The sequence below is a fragment of the Drosophila pseudoobscura genome, chromosome X (genome assembly GCF_009870125.1).
Source record: "Drosophila pseudoobscura strain MV-25-SWS-2005 chromosome X, UCI_Dpse_MV25, whole genome shotgun sequence".
Lineage (NCBI taxonomy): Eukaryota > Metazoa > Arthropoda > Insecta > Diptera > Drosophilidae > Drosophila > Drosophila pseudoobscura.
The window spans coordinates 41869916-41887286 of NC_046683.1; the positions used below are offsets into that span (position 1 = coordinate 41869916).

Here is a 17371-nt window from a genome sequence, read left to right on the forward strand (position 1 = left end):
TCCTTTCACATTGGTTTACTATACGATTCGGAGTCTCTTTAGATCTTATACTATCTTGTTTTGTCTTCGTTTCAGATCTTCCGGCGGCTTCTACACTCTGAAGGACCACCACCAGTACTATCGTCACGGGCACCATGGCCACGGAGCCGCCGGCGGTGGAGGGTCTGGCTCTTCGCGTCGCCTCTTCGCTACCTCAGCGCCCAGCGGTACCGTGATGATGTATCCCAATCCCCAGCGAGCACCCACCCTGACAGCGGCCGGTGGATCTGGATCTGGATGTGGTGCTGCCGTAGGAGGCGGATCCGTTGCCGTTGCCACTGTTGGGGCCGGGGCTGTGGCCCAGCCGGACATCTCTTTGCGGCAGCGAGCGGTGGCCAAGCTGCGGATGTTCAACTTCCACCTCAACTGGGATCTGCACATGACGCACTGCAAGCCCTGCGGGTGAGTGGCATCTGGAGTTACAAGTGGATGCCACCAAGTGGCTGCCACTTGAGTCTGCTCCAGTGGCTTGTGCTTTTGTTTGCCGCAGAGGGAACTCCAACTCCAACTCCAACTCCTACTTCTACACCTACTTCTACTGCACCTCCTCCTAGCCCACCACTCGCTCTTACGCTGTACCCTCTTTCCCTAGTTTTTCATTTGTTTTCCTTGCGGTAGAGTTGGGATTGGGTTCACTTGGTCTTCATTGAAGTGCCCGGAGCCCGGAGCCCGAAGCCCGAAGCGGGCGTTGAATGAACCCAAATGCAAAGTGGGTCGACGTTCCATTCCGTTTTAAATTTTCTGCCTTCAACTTTTCTGTGGCTTTAAGCCGACGGACTCATCGTTGTAGTCGTCGTCGCCACCTGGCAATAAGGTAAATGGAGCAAAGTTTTCTTTACCAGGCCCCCAAATGTGTGAAATTTTAATGAAGCGCCAGCTAACGAGCTCCGGGTATGATATGGCTATTGCTATTGCTGTGGCTGTGGCTGTGCCCGGGATTGGGGCCCAGCCCCACTGCTGCCACTCGTCCTATTTGGGTGGCTTAGATAGTTCGTTTTTTTTTATTTTTCTGATGGGTAATGAAGGGCTAACGATGGAACACCAAGAGAGAGTACGGCGATGAAATCTCGTCCACCAACCCAAATCTCAGGATCGTTCCCCGGGGTGGGAATTCCCCTGAGAATTTTAGACATTTGCTTGATAGTAAACTCCTTATTCAGATAATATCTGATACTATTCATTGCAGACCATCGATTCTCCATCGATGGAGGGATCTTAATTAGATCTTAATCTTTAATTAGAGTTTTCTTTAGAAAGAATTCTGCTTTGAACGATCGTTCATATATATGTAGCTATATCTATATTTAGCTTCTAAAGAACCCCCAGCTTGTTATGACTTGCAAACCAATCAGAATTGAATCGATAAAATCTGTAATGATGAAATAATTACCAAATACACTCGACTAATCCGTAAAAATTGAATTACCTTTGACAGACCCCGGCTGAGTGGGAGTGGCAACATCATCACCCGCCGCCTGTGCCGCAACCGGAGGCGGGAGGACAACGAGCTCTACCGCTCCAACAGCTTCAAGTTCGAGCGCTTCGAGCGCAAGGAGTGCCTCCAGGAGCTCTCCAACACATTGCAGAAGCAGGTGAGTACAGTAGGTGGCAAAGCGTACATACTCCTTTGGCACCGTTGCGACAGGACGGCCATTGACCGGATGGATATTGAATAAGAAAAAAGGGAATACGGAATGTGGAATAACGAAACCGGGGAATTGTGGGGTGCGTGGGGAATGGTGGAAAACAATTAGCCCTGAGGGCTGGCGACGACGACGGCGACCGCCACATGTTGCATGCCATCAATCGTGCTGCTGCGCTGCGCTGCGCTAGAAATTGATGCGCATAGATTACACCTAATTGAAGTGTCCAAAAAGAGAGCCAACGCAGAGTCGGGCACAATAATTAGTGGCGCTGCCACTTTCTGCAGAGTGGCATACGAATGGGTGGGGGCATGGGTCCGCTGGCTGACTTCGTCTCAGGTGGCGCTGTCTGTCTGAAAGATGGCTGCCTCGGAGGAAAGTTCAATCCCCCCTTTGACCCCATCCCCATCCCCATCCCCATCCCTATCCGTATCCTCCTGCATCCATCCATCACTGAGTGCCAGTGCCAGTGCCAGGGGTGTGGGAGAATCTAATTAAGGGCGCGCAACAAATTGAATTTTAATTGAGCGTCGAATTTGATTTGGAAGCCAAAAATGCTCCACGGGGGGCCCCAGTCGATAACAAAGTTAAATTGAAATAGAACCTTAGGCAGGCCCGGGGTCTAGCAAGAGGAATAATTACTATTTAAACATGATTAAAGTTAGTACGTGTTGTAATTGAGGAGCAAAATAGGAATATTCAAGATTGAGTGATGTATATCGACTGTTTTTTTAATTTCAAGGAGATTGAGTTCAGGCGTTGGGTAATTTTAAGAAATTAAAGGTAGTGTTCCATGGCCGGTTTACACAAAGGCTGGGCTGAGTCCTTGCGTTTTCCTGGCGGTGCAGTTTTTTTTTTCATAGGGGCCTAGTGGTGGGAAAAAATAGCAACAAAAATGGCAGATCAAATATCAACCAAGGAAAATGTACAAATAAACATATTATCAGTAAAATATATAATTTAAAATAATTTTATCGTTAGATAAGACTTTTTTGTGAGCCCGTGAGGCCATAAAGACACTGCATTATATGTGGGATCAGATCATGGTCTTAAGAGACGAAAGTATTACAAAACAAACAAAATATTCTAGTATTATTTGATGGTCATGGATGTGGCCAGACACGATGCGGCCGATGTCGACAATGTGACCGACGACACCGAACTGAAGAAATACTTTTTGGAGAAACGGGAGATCGTTACGCCACAGAAACTGCAGGAATTGTTGCAGCAGGAAACGCCCAAATCTTAGGCATCTATGGCCTCATGATACGTCTGCAGGCTGTCGCAACATCAGCCATAGTTTTTGACCAAACTGATGATGTTGGGTGATGCAATCATTTGGGCGCTGCCCGACTTTGAATAACTTTAAGAACTTCTACCACAATGCGTTTCCAGTTACGTGATCTGCATTATTGGATATGTCGTAAAACTCCTTACTCCGTTGCGCGAGCTACTCTAAGGAATGAAGTCCTCCTTCATATACGTAATATGAGATGAGAAGAACTTTTTTTTGACGCTGGCAAATCGTGAGTACTTAACCGATCTCTGCCTCATTGGCACGTCTCACACATGTGGATGTTAGCCACAACCAGCTCAGTGCCTTGCCTCTAGAAGCTTAAACAAGCTTCAGCGAGATCGAGGAACTAATATCTGTTTATTAGCTAAAGATTGGCTGAAGATTTTGTTTGATTTGCCTTAGAGAAAAGGGTATAAGCAGGTAAAAGCAGGACACCCCGGAAACCTAAAACAGTTATAAGCAGTTCAATGACTGAAATGGTTAGTTTTAGCCGTTATGAAAAATCTATCAAGCAGGTGCATAGATGGTTCATTTCTCTTTTGAACAAACAATCGACCAAGCCATGCAGTGCTGAAACCTGAAGGATTGGTTCGCTTATCTCTTCAGAAACAAGGGATCAATCAAGCAGTGCGTTTGGTTCGTGTTCCATCGTGACAAAAGCCAGTCAATCAGTGCGTAGATGAAACCTGAATGTTTCGTGGGATTTCAAAAGATCCTTTTTAATGTTGAGCTGTTTACTCAGCAAATTGTTTAGTTTTAGTTAGTCCCTGAATAAACCATCCTCAAGGCAATTAAATATACGAGTCACACTCACCCACCGACAGCCAGAAAGTGGACATGACAAATGCATGCCCGCGACCAGGCCACCACTTCGGTCCAGCTCCAGGTCCGATAATGCGATGTCTCGTTTCAAAACTTCAATTTTGTTTTATTTTTTAGCACGCCTCAAGGCGGTTTGTGCACGTTAGGGTGACTGGGTGGGTGGGTGTTTGGTGGAGTACTCCATCAAGGGGCGGCTAAGTGACAGGCAACCATTTATCAGCCGTCTAAGTACGCTGCGGTTTCTGCTGTCTGCAGAGCACTTCAAATCGCTGTCTCGCTGGCTCATCATCATCCAATAGCGTATCCCATGGTGTAAGCCATGTCCGTGTCCTGCTCCTCGTCCTCCTGCAACTACTCCACTCCACTTCGGACGAGCATGTACAACTGTCAGCTGTCCGTTTCGATAAGCTGCGTGGACAGCAAACCGAAACCGAAACAGAATCCAAACTTTGCCTCACCTGCAACAATTCGCTCGATAAATAAATAAGCAGTACTCGCTCGGGAGGGACAGGGGACTCCAATTTCGAAGCAAGAAATACCCTAAAAAGGCTCGTCTCGTCGTCGTTTCTTCGAGAGCATTGGGACACCACCGAAACTTGACAGAAGTTAAGGTAGATTTCTTTTGGCTCAGACTCTCCTTCGATCTCTTATTCGGCCACTACATATTTTACAAACATATATAATAGATCTTATGAAGCAGATTGGGATCTCTAGCATTCCCAGCCATATCTAGGCAGATCAAATAGGCAAATATTCAATCAATGTTTCAAGGACATTCAGAGCAGTTTTAGTTTAAAACCATACGACTCTCAGCCAGGGTATGCAAAATTCTTTTTGTTCGTTTCCGGACCTCTTGCTTTTCCCCCACAACATCCCTCGATTCCCCATTCACCAATCCCCATTCGCAAGAGGCATTCCCATTTCCCCGATTCAATTTCTGACTGCTGGGACTTCCGGATGGAATGGATTTTGATGGATTTATCAGGTGTGGCAGCTCCAAGCAAACCACATCCACCTCAACCCACAGAGCATTGATTTATGTACCCCAAGACGCACAGTGACAAGTGTCACGTGAGCCGCCGTGGCTCACGTGTCTCACGTGTCTCACGAGGCTCACGTGGGGCACTCTCACTAATAATGCGGGGAAGCTTGAATACCTGCATGCCAGACTCCTATCTCCTACGAGTATATCTGTAAACTCCCAAGCCGCCAATCCCCAAGCCACTTGTGGCTGTCGCTGTCAATTGGATTTTCCCCAATATGAAGCCAGCAACAAGAAATAATGCAAAAACTGCGGAAGCCAGAAGCAGCACCAGCACCAGAGAGCCAAAGACAAATGGCACTTGAAATTTTCCCTGGCAGCTTAAGTAGTTCAACCCAACTTCAGCCCACTCCACTGCCATGTTAATAAAAACTTGAAAATTGTTTTCATAACGCAGGGCAGGGGGCAGGGCACACATCATGTCCCATCACATCATTCAAGGGTTTACAGGCAATGGGGGGAAGTGGGATTTCTGGATTCTTGTTTTGGGAATTGGTTTTGCCTTCGGTGGCTGCCGGCTCGGTTCGGTTTACTTTTCTTGACTCGAATGCAATTATTGAAATGAGATTGACCTCAAAGATTGCGAATTGATTCAATATAAATTTAATGTTTGTATGTTAATTGGGTTTTGGGCTTTCGGACTCTGCCAGGATTTGATTAAGAGGTACGCATTGAAAGAGTGTAAAGAAATGTATCGATCTATAGATACTAATCTTTGGGATAGATTATTTATTTCTTTCCAATGATTGATAGATTTCAATGTTCTTGAGGCTGGCATTCTGATACTGAATCAATCTTTAGTGGCCATCTTTATTTTCTTGTAAAGAAGTATCCTCACGTACTATATACTCTGTTGGATCCCTTCAATAGGTGATTCTTTAACAAACTTCGACATCGATTCCTTTCTTTCAGTACATCTCTGTTACAAATCAATCCAATCCCCCTACTAATCGCAGCCATTTCTTTGCTTCTGCTCGGGTTTTAATTGAATATACGAGTTCCCCAGGCTAATATTAATTGAAATTGGCTCTATGTTTATGGATTCGATGTAATATATTATTTTTTATGCCCAAACCCTTAAAGTCTTATCTTTTGGGTATCCATTTCTCAAGATGTGCGCAAGAGTTTTCGCCCATTTTGGTCCCTTCATTCATGTCCCGTTCCGTTCCGTTCCGTTCCATTCCGTCCCGTCCGTGTCCATTACTCTCTTCTCTGTTGCTCCTCCATTTGTCACTGTTCACCTTTGGCCCATTCTCAAGTCAACCGCTCCGCAGAACCCACTGCCACTCTCTTCCCATCCTCCCGTCTCCCTGTGTGCCACAATGGACTGTCGACAGGCGTCTCCATCTCTCGCCTCTCCTCTCATTGTCCCGGATAATTTCCATCATCTAATGCGTTATCTTCGGGGAACGAGTCGCTCCTTGTTGTGGGGTCCGTGGGGGTACACGGGTACGGGGCGGACATTACCCGCCTACGCATTATTTTTGATGGCACAATTTTGAGCATTAGAGCCGACATGCTCCCATCCCATCTCGTCCCATCCCCGGTGCTGCTCCGGCGGAGATTGCTCAGTGATCTGTGTGCGCTGGCAATCATTAGCCCCAATGTCCTGTCCGCTTGTCGCTTTATTCATGCAACAATTGTTGATTGCCACCCTTCTGGTGTCCTGTGAAGCCCCATGCTCCCTGCCTTACCCCGCACCCTGCTCTGTCGCCTGCCTGCCTGCCGTTTGTTGCGTGTGAATTATTGTTGGCAATAACGTGGAATTGCCTTGTCAGTCAGCAATCTGCAAGAAATGAAGGCCTGGCCTCCACTCCGTCCGCGCCTCGTGCTCGTCTCTCTTTTGACCCCCTGGACGTGGCATTAAGTAGCTCGAGGTAACCCCCATGCCACTGCCACTCCTACCTGCCGTCTTGCAATAGTTTCAATGAAAGGGGGCACCGTAAAACGAGTTAATTTCCGATGCCCCTAAACTTGTGCCAACTCCAGCCACCCGCCCACCCACGGTTTCTCCTACAAATTTAATCAAACACTCGCATGAGAGAAGGGAGAAGGAGCTGCAGATTGGGTGGTAGCTCAATGCCACTGCCGTGGCGCTCCAGCCAGTTGGCGCTCTAAATAATTCATGGCGGCAACATTCGTTCCAGGCGCTTTCTGTGCAACATTTCCAGCTTGTAATACATTCAAATGGGATTTTACGGCCAGGGAGGGAGACGTTGGATGGTGCATGTGTGCGTCCCCTTCCACATGAGGCAAATCGCAAGAAATAAACAATTCTGAATAATAAAGGAGAGAGGAAAGGGAAACTTTCAAAATGAACAATCCCAGAAGCAGTGGAGTCTGATGGGTTTTGTGGATTGATAATAAAATAATAATACAAAGAATCAAATCAAGGGCCTAAGAAAATGTGTTGTGTGTGATTGAGGGCTTGATACGTTTCATTTTCCGCATATTAATCGGCATTCATTACAGAGAACACTAGCATCCTTCCGGTGCATCCTTTCCACCTTCACATTCACTTTGTATTATCGGAGATATCATACATGAAGCTACGCGGAGAGCGATAGTTCCACCATAGTCAGCTGGAGATGGAGATCCCTGATTTTGATCAGAGATCAGAGTCCTATCAGTCCTCTTACATTTCTCATGAAGAATTGATACAAGATGGCAGCAGCATTGATTGCCATGTTTCATTTCCATTGTTGCAATAGAGTGACTTCTTTCCCATCGTTCTTAAATGTGCGACTTTCAGCAGCTCAGCGTCGTGCCAGGCCATTCCATTCCAAGCAGTAATCCACCGCGTAATGCAAAAGACTTGAGTGTAGCATACATTTCCCTTCCTTCCTTCTCCCTTCCGCATTGTGTGCCGCACTAAATTTATGTGCGCAATTGTGCTGAGTCCACCCCATATGCCCCTCCCCCCCTACCCACTCTATGGGGAATGTATCAGTTGGCCCTTTCTTTGTGCCGGGGCCTGCTGGTATTACTCTTAGTTGGGTGCTCCCTGGGTTTTCCATCTCGATTTCTCCATTTGTCGCTGGGGCTACAGTTACAGTTAGATGGGTGCCTCGCCTCGGAGGCTGCACCTTCAGCGGTTCAGCATTCCCGTCGCTTCGACTCTACTCCGGGAGGTCCTTTGTGTGTTATTATTCAAAATCCAGTCAATAATACGAGACGCGATGCTAATTTATTATACCAAATACGCACGCAAGATGCTCCAAACTGTCGGGGCATTTTCTGGTGAATATTTCAGTAGGAATAAGGAGGGTGGAGAAGGACAGGGAGGGGGAGGGGGCGGGGGCGGGGGCGAGTGGCGAGGAGTTACAATTACATTGCCAGCCAGTGAATACCGTTGGCCGTTAACACGTCCCAGTGTGGCCAACACACCCACACACACACACACACACACACAAGGATGTAGGATGTAGGATGTGGGATGGTGTGAGGTATCCTCCTCCTTCGAAGTGCGTGTGTCCCGGATGCTTTTCAATTTTATCCCTTTTATTGGCTTGGCATTTGTTCCAGCTGCTTAAAATTCATACACAAATACGCGAACATACTCCTACTGCTTCAGTGGTGGAGGACGAGGAGGACCACGGATGGACGGATGGGGGAGGACCAAGTGGCGAGGATTTTGTAGTGGGACCAACTGGCGCTGGAGCCATAAGGTCTCCTGTCAACTGTCTGCCTTGCCAGAAAAAGTTTCCCTGGCGCTTTGTGCAAATTAGTTTATTGGAAATTCTTGTTTTCCATTTCGCTTCGATTTATTTTGCTCTGAAACGAATCGTTTGTGAGTGTGGGTGTCGTATAAATCTGCATGCAAGGGGAATCACATTAACTTCTTTAACTCGAATCACTTAAAGTCGATTTCAAAATGATTTCACCTCAAGTCCCAGTCGCGGAATCGAAGCATTAAGCTTCCTTCTATCAGTCGTGGCTGAACGGATTGGATTAACGTTCAAATGGAGTTCAGTTGCAGCTTAAGATGGTCAACTGCATAGGGAAGACCTTTGTGGCTTTTCTCTTCTCTTCTTGCTGATCTGATGTTTTCTTTTTGGATCATAAAATCCTCTCAGCTTCACTGTCAACTCTCCTTTTATTTCTATTTATATTTCTCCTTGCTAATCAATTTGTTTGTCCTGAGTTTCTCTGCCTGTCCATCGCGTTCTTCGACAACGTTGCTAATCAATTAACTTTTGATTAGTTTAGCTCCCTTCCTGCCCTCTGCTCTGACAATTGCATGAACCACATTCTCGACTTTTCCCACATTTCTTATGCAACAACTAAAAACAAAGTTGTGGCCCCCAGTCCCCAGTCGAAGGAAGGAAACCCTTCCGTTCTCGCCTCCCCCCACAGAGTGCCCAGAGCACTTTAGTTTCGCCCATAACTTCTTAAATTTATAATATTACGTGTTATACACTCACTGTCGGAAGGAAGCAAGTGGGGAGCAGGTGGGAGGGGGGGGACAAGATGGAGGAGCACACACACTCACTGAGGAGGGCAGGGACTATTAAAATTTTAATGAAAATGATGTCCGCTGGGACGGGTTACAACGTTTTCGCATTGCCAATGACGATGACTCACCCAGCTCACAGGACACAGAACACAGAAGCCAGAGCCCGGAGAGATGAAGACATTAAGAGAGGGAAAAGAGGGAGAGAGAGAGAGAGAGTGAGCTTTAGCTAAAGCTAAATAATGTAACGGAGGGCTTCAATGTTACTCGTGGAAGAGAATGATAGAGGGGGCAGACTGGGAGAGTGCGTGGCGGCGTCTTGTGCGTGCAACTGCCATATCAATATCAAAACACACTCACTCACTCTCTCTCTTGCTCACACACACAGATGTACATCCATCCTGCTCTCGCACAGGTGGATTAACATTGAAATTGACTGAGACAAGCGGCAGGTGGCGCCAGGCCACCCTCCTCGAGTCTCCAGGGACTCACTCGCACACACAACGCACACGAACTCCAGCAAGCTTTAGGTTCGAGCTTGGTGCCGTGCCGGAAGCTTTAACGGTATGCACCGTATGAGTACTCCATGTATTCCATGTGAATATGAATGATCTTTCGTAGGGCAAGAGCTTGAGAAGGATCTCCGATCTCCAGATGAAAGAGATATTTTTTAAGGATGATCTTCAAAAAAAAAGTACTCGGATACTCGTACGGCAAATGAGGATCATCTGGGGTCAGTAAAGTGTCATCAAAAGTCCTGCTGAAAAATTGGTTTCCTTATTCCGACTTTTATTGAATTGTTATTCATTCAATGTAGTCAAAAGGAAATGGGACTGTATGGGACTAGAAGATGCCTTACTTCCGATAAAGGTTCCGTTTGAACATCACAGCACTAGAAATGTATTTGATATCTTCGAGATCCTAGGGTTTATACGGACAGGACAGGTGTTCCCAGTGCTTCTTTCACTCCATAAATGCTCCATTTTGATGGGGAGTTCGATGCACATGGGCACAAGCTTGTGCCGCTCGAGAGTGTCAGTCTCCCTGCTACGCCCCCCGCCTTCGCACACCCACCGCGGCAATCTCGTGGTGCTCTGACCTACAACGCCCCCGGCGCCATCCCTTAGCTAAGGGTTGCCGTTGCCGTTGCCGTTCGCCGCCGGAGCAGTGCCAAATCCGTTTAAATTTATGGCGTGTCATTGTTTTGGCATAAAATTAAGTGAGTTCATCGAAGGTGTCGAGGGGGGGAAGAAAAGGGCAAGGGACGGGGGAAACCGTTCACTCGACATGTAGTTAAACATGCACAGACATGCATGCAAATGATTGCAGTGGATCCCTGGGAGCGGTGGCGGAGGCGGAGGCGTAGGCGTAGGCGAAGCGTCCCCAGCTCACACGTTAATGAAATTCAATAAACGCTGCCTACTTTCAGGCGCTGGCAACGCAGACAGACAGGCATACACGACACACACACACACATACAGATACATACGCTGTATATGTGCCCCCCTTGAGCCATTGTTCATCTTCCCAAGCGAGGCCGCAACATGGAAAATAATTTATAAAATTCATAAGCGCCTTTAATTTATGAGAACATCCTGCCCCATTCCCATTCCCATTCCCGTTCCCATTCCGTGCACCACAATCTCCGCGCCGTCGTTTGCCCCAAGCGATTCTGTGTAATTTTAATTAATGCTAAAACGGAATGCGAATGCTAAACGCCCCAGAAGGAGGCAAACAAAAAGGAAGAAAAGTGAATGAGATTGAGAGGAAGGCGACACAAGAATAGCCGAAGGAAGAAGACTGAAGGAAAATCAGCGAAAACAAACCCGAAAAAAAAACGCAGCAGAAGAAAGTTCAGAGACAATGGAAGAAATGAGCTTCCCAGGAAGAGGAGACGGGGGAGCACGGGATAGCAGAGATAGAGATGGGAAAGGGAAAGGGAAAGGAATGGGACATTTGCATTTGAAAAGGCTCAGCGGTTGACATTTTTTCGGTTTTTTGTGCGGTCTAACCGTACCCTTCCTTACAGACGGCAGCTTACAGAACAGAGAGCCCGTTCTCGCCAAGAAATGAATGAACCGAACCGAACTTCTTCGCAATTAAATATGCCCTTCGTACAAAGATATAGCCATAATCACTGGATATAGTATCCATACACAGAGCCAACAAATTTCAAGCGAAAATAATATATTTCAGCTGGTATTAATTGATTCTTAAAACAGATGGATCTGTTTGATCTTATTCTGTAATACAATATGCCATTTGCAAGGAGCATTCAATCCAATTCGGGATGGCAGTTGGGTCTGTTGGCTCTTTAGCGCAATCCGCGAAGTTGCTGACATGCTGAAGAGGAGGAGGAGGAGGAGGAGGAGAAGGAGGAGACTCCTCACAGATGGAAACCAAGAGGAGGAGACAGGCGACAGAGCCGCAGACGATGGGAAAAGTTGGCTTTACTTATGATTAATGCCATTGTCGCCTGAATGGCCAAAAAAAGTTAGAGTTTTCTCCGCTAGATGGCTGAAAAGGAGGCAAGGAGGCAGGGATTGAGCTTGTTTTGATTGCAGACTTTACGACTCGTATAACTCCTTAACTGCATATTAATCAGCCCTCTTTGGGGCCCTCTGTCTCTGCTCAGTCTGGGTCTGGGTCTGGGTCTGGGTCTGGGTCCGCGTCTGTGTTTGTGTTTGTATTGGCAACTTCTTTTATTTCGGCAAAAGTCAAAGGCCAAAAAAGGTGAACAGCAAAAAGGCGGGCCCCCATGTGCTCTTTTGCCAACGCTCTGGGGCGTGGCCAAGAAGTTGTTCCCCCAAATTAGATACAAAGGCGGTTTCTGTTTCTGTTTGTGTTGCTGCTGGGTTCTGGTGTGGGCGGTGGAAAAATCGCAGATCATCATGGGCATTGATTATGGGACATACTCGTACTATAATTACAAGTCCTTCAGTCGAACTTGTTGTAGAATTTGTTGATGGACTTCCACCTCAAATGTCTGCATCCTAGATTGCATCGAGTGTTTGTGGGGTGTGGGGGAATTTATTGTCAATTTATTTGGAATGTACAGGATCGGGTGAAGGATCGTGTGTCGGATGTCAGTGCCTTTAGTAGTGTCTACGCTGACGATAGCCCGGCGGCAGATACCGCGTGTTCGGTGCCTGGACATGCGACGAGGCCGATCCCCTATAGGCGCCGCCATACGAAGATCCGCCGGCACCGCGTCTGGAGATTGGAGAAAAGGGTTTGAAGGACTTCCAACGGGCACGAGGGCTAGAACTCACCCAGCTGGGCCACCGGCGGGAGCCTGAGCGTGAGCAGCGGGAACTGACGGCGATGTGGGCAGATGGGCGCCCTCGGCATGGAATCCGTTCTTGTCCGCCTTGTAGTTCACCGTATACTGCTGGCCATCGTCCCCGGTGTAGGAGTAGGAGCCGCGCACTCCCAGCGAGCCATGGGGCCATCCGCCACGGAACTCTCCGGTCTCATCGCGATGAATGCCATTGCCCGTATCGAAGCTGTAGGAAGATTGCAGGAGTCATTGAATTTGGATTTCGATTTCGATTAGTTCTGAGGTGGCTTGAAGCTGGGGAGCTTGGGAACGGGATTCAGATGTGGTTTTACGCTACGGCTTGCAATGGAACTACTTTTTGTCAGAATATGCCTTTGGATGGGTCTGGTTGTCTGTAGTTGTGATTTTGGCGTGGCTCTAATTTCGTAAGGCTGTGGCTTGGATTTTGAGTTTTGGAAAGATTTCCCCGTGGGATACGGTACGGTACGCACCCAAAGTTGTAGTTGCCATTGGCATCGCTCTGGTAGTCGCTCCTTACGATGGGAATCTGCGGCTGCTGCTGCTGCTGGCGCTGATAGCCCGAGGGGGCAACGGCCCCGGCACCGGCACCGGCCCCGTGTACGGCTGCAGGGCGTGCATGTCCTTGTCCACTGACGCCGTGGTAGTGGAGCTGCGAGGCCTGCGGCTGGGGGCTGGGCAGATACCGCTGGCTGAGGCGTCCGGCCAGAGTGGAGGCTGGGGCGGCCAGGAGCAGGCTGGCAATGGTCAGCAGAGAGCGCCACATGCTGCACGCACTCGAATCACACACACACACAAAAAAAGGCACAAGAACAACAACAAAAAAGATCACCAAAAATAATGGCCGTAGTGGAGTGGCAGAAGAGCAGCAGATGGAGCGCGGGGAACGCTTGAACGGCGACTGTTGCTGGCTCTGTCGAAGCGTTTTGGCTTTATAGTCTCGACCACGATATTGGCCCGGCTAACACACACACTCACACACATACACATGGACAGCCACTGGAGCTATGCTCAATTTTAATTGTTTTTTGTTCAACTTCTTCGACGCTTTTTTGCCGGTTTGTGTTTGTTTTTTGGGCGTTTAATTAGCCAAAGGCAGACGCGACTGCCGCTGCACCAACGAACAATTTTTGGAATAGTTTCTCGCTTCGCTGCACCCCTCTTTCGCTCTTGCGCTCTTTCGCCCCTTCGCTTTTTCTCTCTGCCTCTCCTCAGAGTGTCGTCTCCTTCATGGAATGTGTCTTGTTCTTGGGTCTTGTGGCTATAAGAGTTGTGTCTCTCCTTTGATGGGTCGGGTCGGGTCGGGGCGCGGTTGCGGTTGCGTTGGAGGTTGGAGGGCAACCCGCTGTGCGGTACATGCCACTTGGCACTTGGTCAAAATGCTGCGGCTAAACTAATTATAGCAATGGCAACGATGGCATCCATTCTGCCACTCTGCCATGGGGCTCTCCGCCAGTCAGTGGCGTAGTCTTCCAGGAGTCGGAGAAGGGGCTTAAGACCTAACCATCCTAAAGCCCTAAAAACCAATCGGAAAGCATAGATCTTAAGATCTGTAGATCCGTTGATCGATGCTTATGTGGGTGTTTGGATGTTTGGGTGGGGAAAAGGTTCCAGCCTATTCCCCTTTGTTAGAAATTCGGAAAGACGCTTCTGTCTGCTATTATTAGCACATATCCAAAAAGCGAAGAGTAGAAAAACACACTTATGCGGAGTTCCGGTTCGTGGATCGAGTGGCTCTCGAGCTACCCAAAAATGCCCTCACACTCGAGGGCCATTACAACAAACGTTGCCGCTTCTCGGATTCTATCAAAACAACTTTGGAGCTGGACAATCAACGAAGATGGGGTGAGCTGATGTTGATGAACAGATGATGACGATTAAGATCTGTGGTGGATGTCGGTGTGGATATGGATAACCCCAAAGAAACAGTAGCACACAATCCCAGGGATTCCGCTGTGGATTTGTGAACTCTGAATATTCTGATGAAGATAAATGGGTGTATTACCCTCTGGGGGTCAGCGTCTAAGATCGATCGCAGAATGTACTGGCAAGTACTCGTAAAGATGGATAACTTTTACTTTCGGTTCTGGTTCTGGTTCTGGGGCGTACGTAGCTCATCTTTCCCATTACGATCCCCCGAGTACACCGGCTGTTCCCCATTACCCGTTCCCAGTTCAATTCAGGTGGGATTAAAGTTTAAAAATACTTTTGCAACATCATCGCCTGCGGACGGATTGCAGTTGAAGCCAAAAACAGAACTCGAAACTGGTTCTCAATGGCTTGTTATGTATTCTCCGGATTTTCCATGGTACAAATTGAATTCTACTCGTTTTCAACTAAATTCTTTTGCTTGGTATGTATATCCGCAATTATTATGATAATCGCATCGAATTTGTTATTGCTCGCTGGCGCTGCTCAATAATAGTTAATAATAAACAGCAAAAGCAACAGGCAACCGGCAACAGGCAGGCAGCAAAAACTGACCAAAGTTCCATTAATTATCAATAATAAATGATGAGCATATCAAATAAAAGCGTGCGTGAAAAGTGAGGCTTCGATGCTAATGATGCTTCGGGCTTAGATCGATCATTAGTTGCTTCGTTTTTCTGCTGTCATACCCCACCGGATGGATGGACTCCAACTCGAACTTCAGCTCCAACCGCGCCATTCCCCTATTTCAGCCCTCAGATGTGACCCCCCAAATTGAACGCTTCGCTGGCGCCTGAAAGTGCATAATGCACAGTTAGCTACGACACTCGCTAATGCCGTCTCATTATGTTTCATTAGCGCTGACTGTACCTCTGTACCCCCCACTTCAGTTCAGTTCGTTCCTCATCTACAGCATCCACCTGTCATCCTCCTCTTTCTGTTGCTGTTCTTCGGTTGCTCACATAATTTATGCAGAAGCGCGGGGCAAAGTGGCGAGTGTTGCGAGTCCCGGCTTAAGCGCCTAAGCGGATGTAATGCCAGCCGCAAATGAACTTGTAATTTACTCGTGCAATGCATCTGACACTGACGGGCGTGACGGCTGACAGTACCCAGGTACAGCTGCTCGATACGAGTAGTTGTTAGCTGCACTCGCTGCTGGGCTCAAGTGTATATTGTATTCGAGCAGGGGTACGACTATGGACACACACACAATTCCATGGAGAGTATCTTCTGGTCGGAATGAGGAGCAGAAGAAGTCGGAACATCTTTAAGATACATATATGTAAGTACCTTTGATGGGAATGGGATAGAATTGTTCTTAGAAATTCTTTATTGATGGATGGCTGGATGAAGCGATTCTACCGGAGAGAATCACCAGCACTGTGGAGTACCCGCCGCATATTGAGACGCACTCATCTGTGGCTAATAGAACCATGTATGAAACTGAAATGTGTTCATTATTTCCACATTTTCCCTATTGAAATTTAAGTAATCGCCTTAAAGAGCGGAATGCAGAGATGGAGCGGTTAAGGGAGAGAATGATGTTGATGGAGAACGCAAACATTTGCGTAGGCCAGGAGCAGGAGTTTCCACTGTTCCACTTCCACAGTTCCAGTTCCCACAGCTGCTTTCGATGCCTGTGCCGCGATAAGAACTTCAAGTAGTCATCGACTTACAAGCGGGGGGTTCTGTTGGGTTGGTCTGGGCTGGGTGGTTTGTAGAGCAGCAGGAGTAGGAGGAGGAGCAGCCAGCGAGCACCAAGGGTGGGCCAAGGGGTATGTCCTATCTTGTCCTGCCCCGTTCTGATGCTGTACACTGTTGCTGTCAGCGTTCTTATCAGGTTCGGGCTCGGGCTCGGGCTCGAGCTCGGGCTCTTCTCCTCATCGACCTACCGTTGTTTCCGTTTATGATTTTCCCTTTGAACTTTGTACGCTTGCACAAAAGACAACCGAAAAATGTCAAATTCAGCTATTTGTTTAATTGAAAATAAAGCAAAGAAAGTGAAAGCGAAAGCGAAAAAGAAACAGAAAGAACATGCCCCTTAGCCTTTAAGAGAGGGCGTTTCCAATTGTTGTGTGTCATTAATTTAAATTAGAGCTCGATGCTCCCCATTTCGCATCGATTTGCTACTTGGCTGGATGCTCAGCCGAACGAATCATCATCATCTCATCCCGGCCATCATCATCAGTCAGGACTTGCGACAGGGGATTATGCGATCAGGAAGAAAACTTTCAAATTCGGCCACATTAGCATATTTCAGGATATATGTATGTGGAATTTTTAAGAGTGGATCTGCGTATATGTATGTGAAATTGCGGTTATTGGGTGTACTCATACTATTTTTGTCTCGTGGAATGTACATTCCAAAGTTTTCATTGTGTTTCACAGTAAATTTCTTTAAAACAAGCAATTTCCCAACGTAATATTTACATATATGTACATACATCATTTCAAATAGCGAAAGGCTGGATAGGACAGGATATCAATGTTGACGATGCTTTAATTTTTTGTTTGCTGATTTCAATAAAAGCACTCAATTTGTAATATTTGGGGTGTTTCAAGGCTTTGCCTAATATGTAGTTTATTTATTTTCGGCATTTTTTTTTCTAATATAGCTTGTATTGACATTGACATTAAAAGGAAAGGTTTCCATACCCTGATCCAACTGTTAATTTATGTGAGAAAAACTCAGCGAGAAAGAACTTACCGGAGATAATAGGTAGGCTGGTGACATGTCACACAATGTGTGAACCACTGCCATTCGCAGCTGTCCCCCATCCCACAAGCCAGAACAACAAAAAAACCAGGAAAAAGGACTAAATTCTAATCTGTGTGTGGATTAATTTAT

The 17371-nt window shown here is 47.2% G+C and overlaps 2 protein-coding genes and 1 long non-coding RNA gene across 5 annotated transcripts in view; 1 reads left to right on the top strand and 2 right to left on the bottom strand.

The window, feature by feature from the left end:
* The window catches only part of LOC6902021 (uncharacterized), a 99743-nt gene that overhangs the window by 40992 nt on the left and 41380 nt on the right, over positions 1 to 17371 (bottom strand). The gene's annotated exons all lie outside the window — the stretch shown is intronic.
* The window catches only part of hwt (SH2 domain-containing adapter heavyweight), an 85060-nt gene that overhangs the window by 3660 nt on the left and 64029 nt on the right, over positions 1 to 17371 (top strand). The window contains exons 3-4 of the mRNA XM_002133516.3: positions 76 to 441; positions 1475 to 1631. Of these exons, the coding sequence (XP_002133552.3) occupies positions 76 to 441; positions 1475 to 1631 (523 nt within the window). The remainder of the gene's footprint in view (positions 1 to 75; positions 442 to 1474; positions 1632 to 17371) is intronic.
* On the bottom strand, positions 12360 to 13487 carry Cpr11B (Cuticular protein 11B). The gene is made up of 3 exons (XM_001355338.4): positions 13068 to 13487; positions 12569 to 12802; positions 12360 to 12509 (listed from the first exon to the last, which is right to left on the bottom strand). The coding sequence occupies exons 1-3, from the start codon at positions 13358 to 13360 to the stop codon at positions 12392 to 12394; spliced, it is 645 nt and encodes a 214-aa protein (XP_001355374.2). The 5' UTR covers positions 13361 to 13487; the 3' UTR covers positions 12360 to 12391.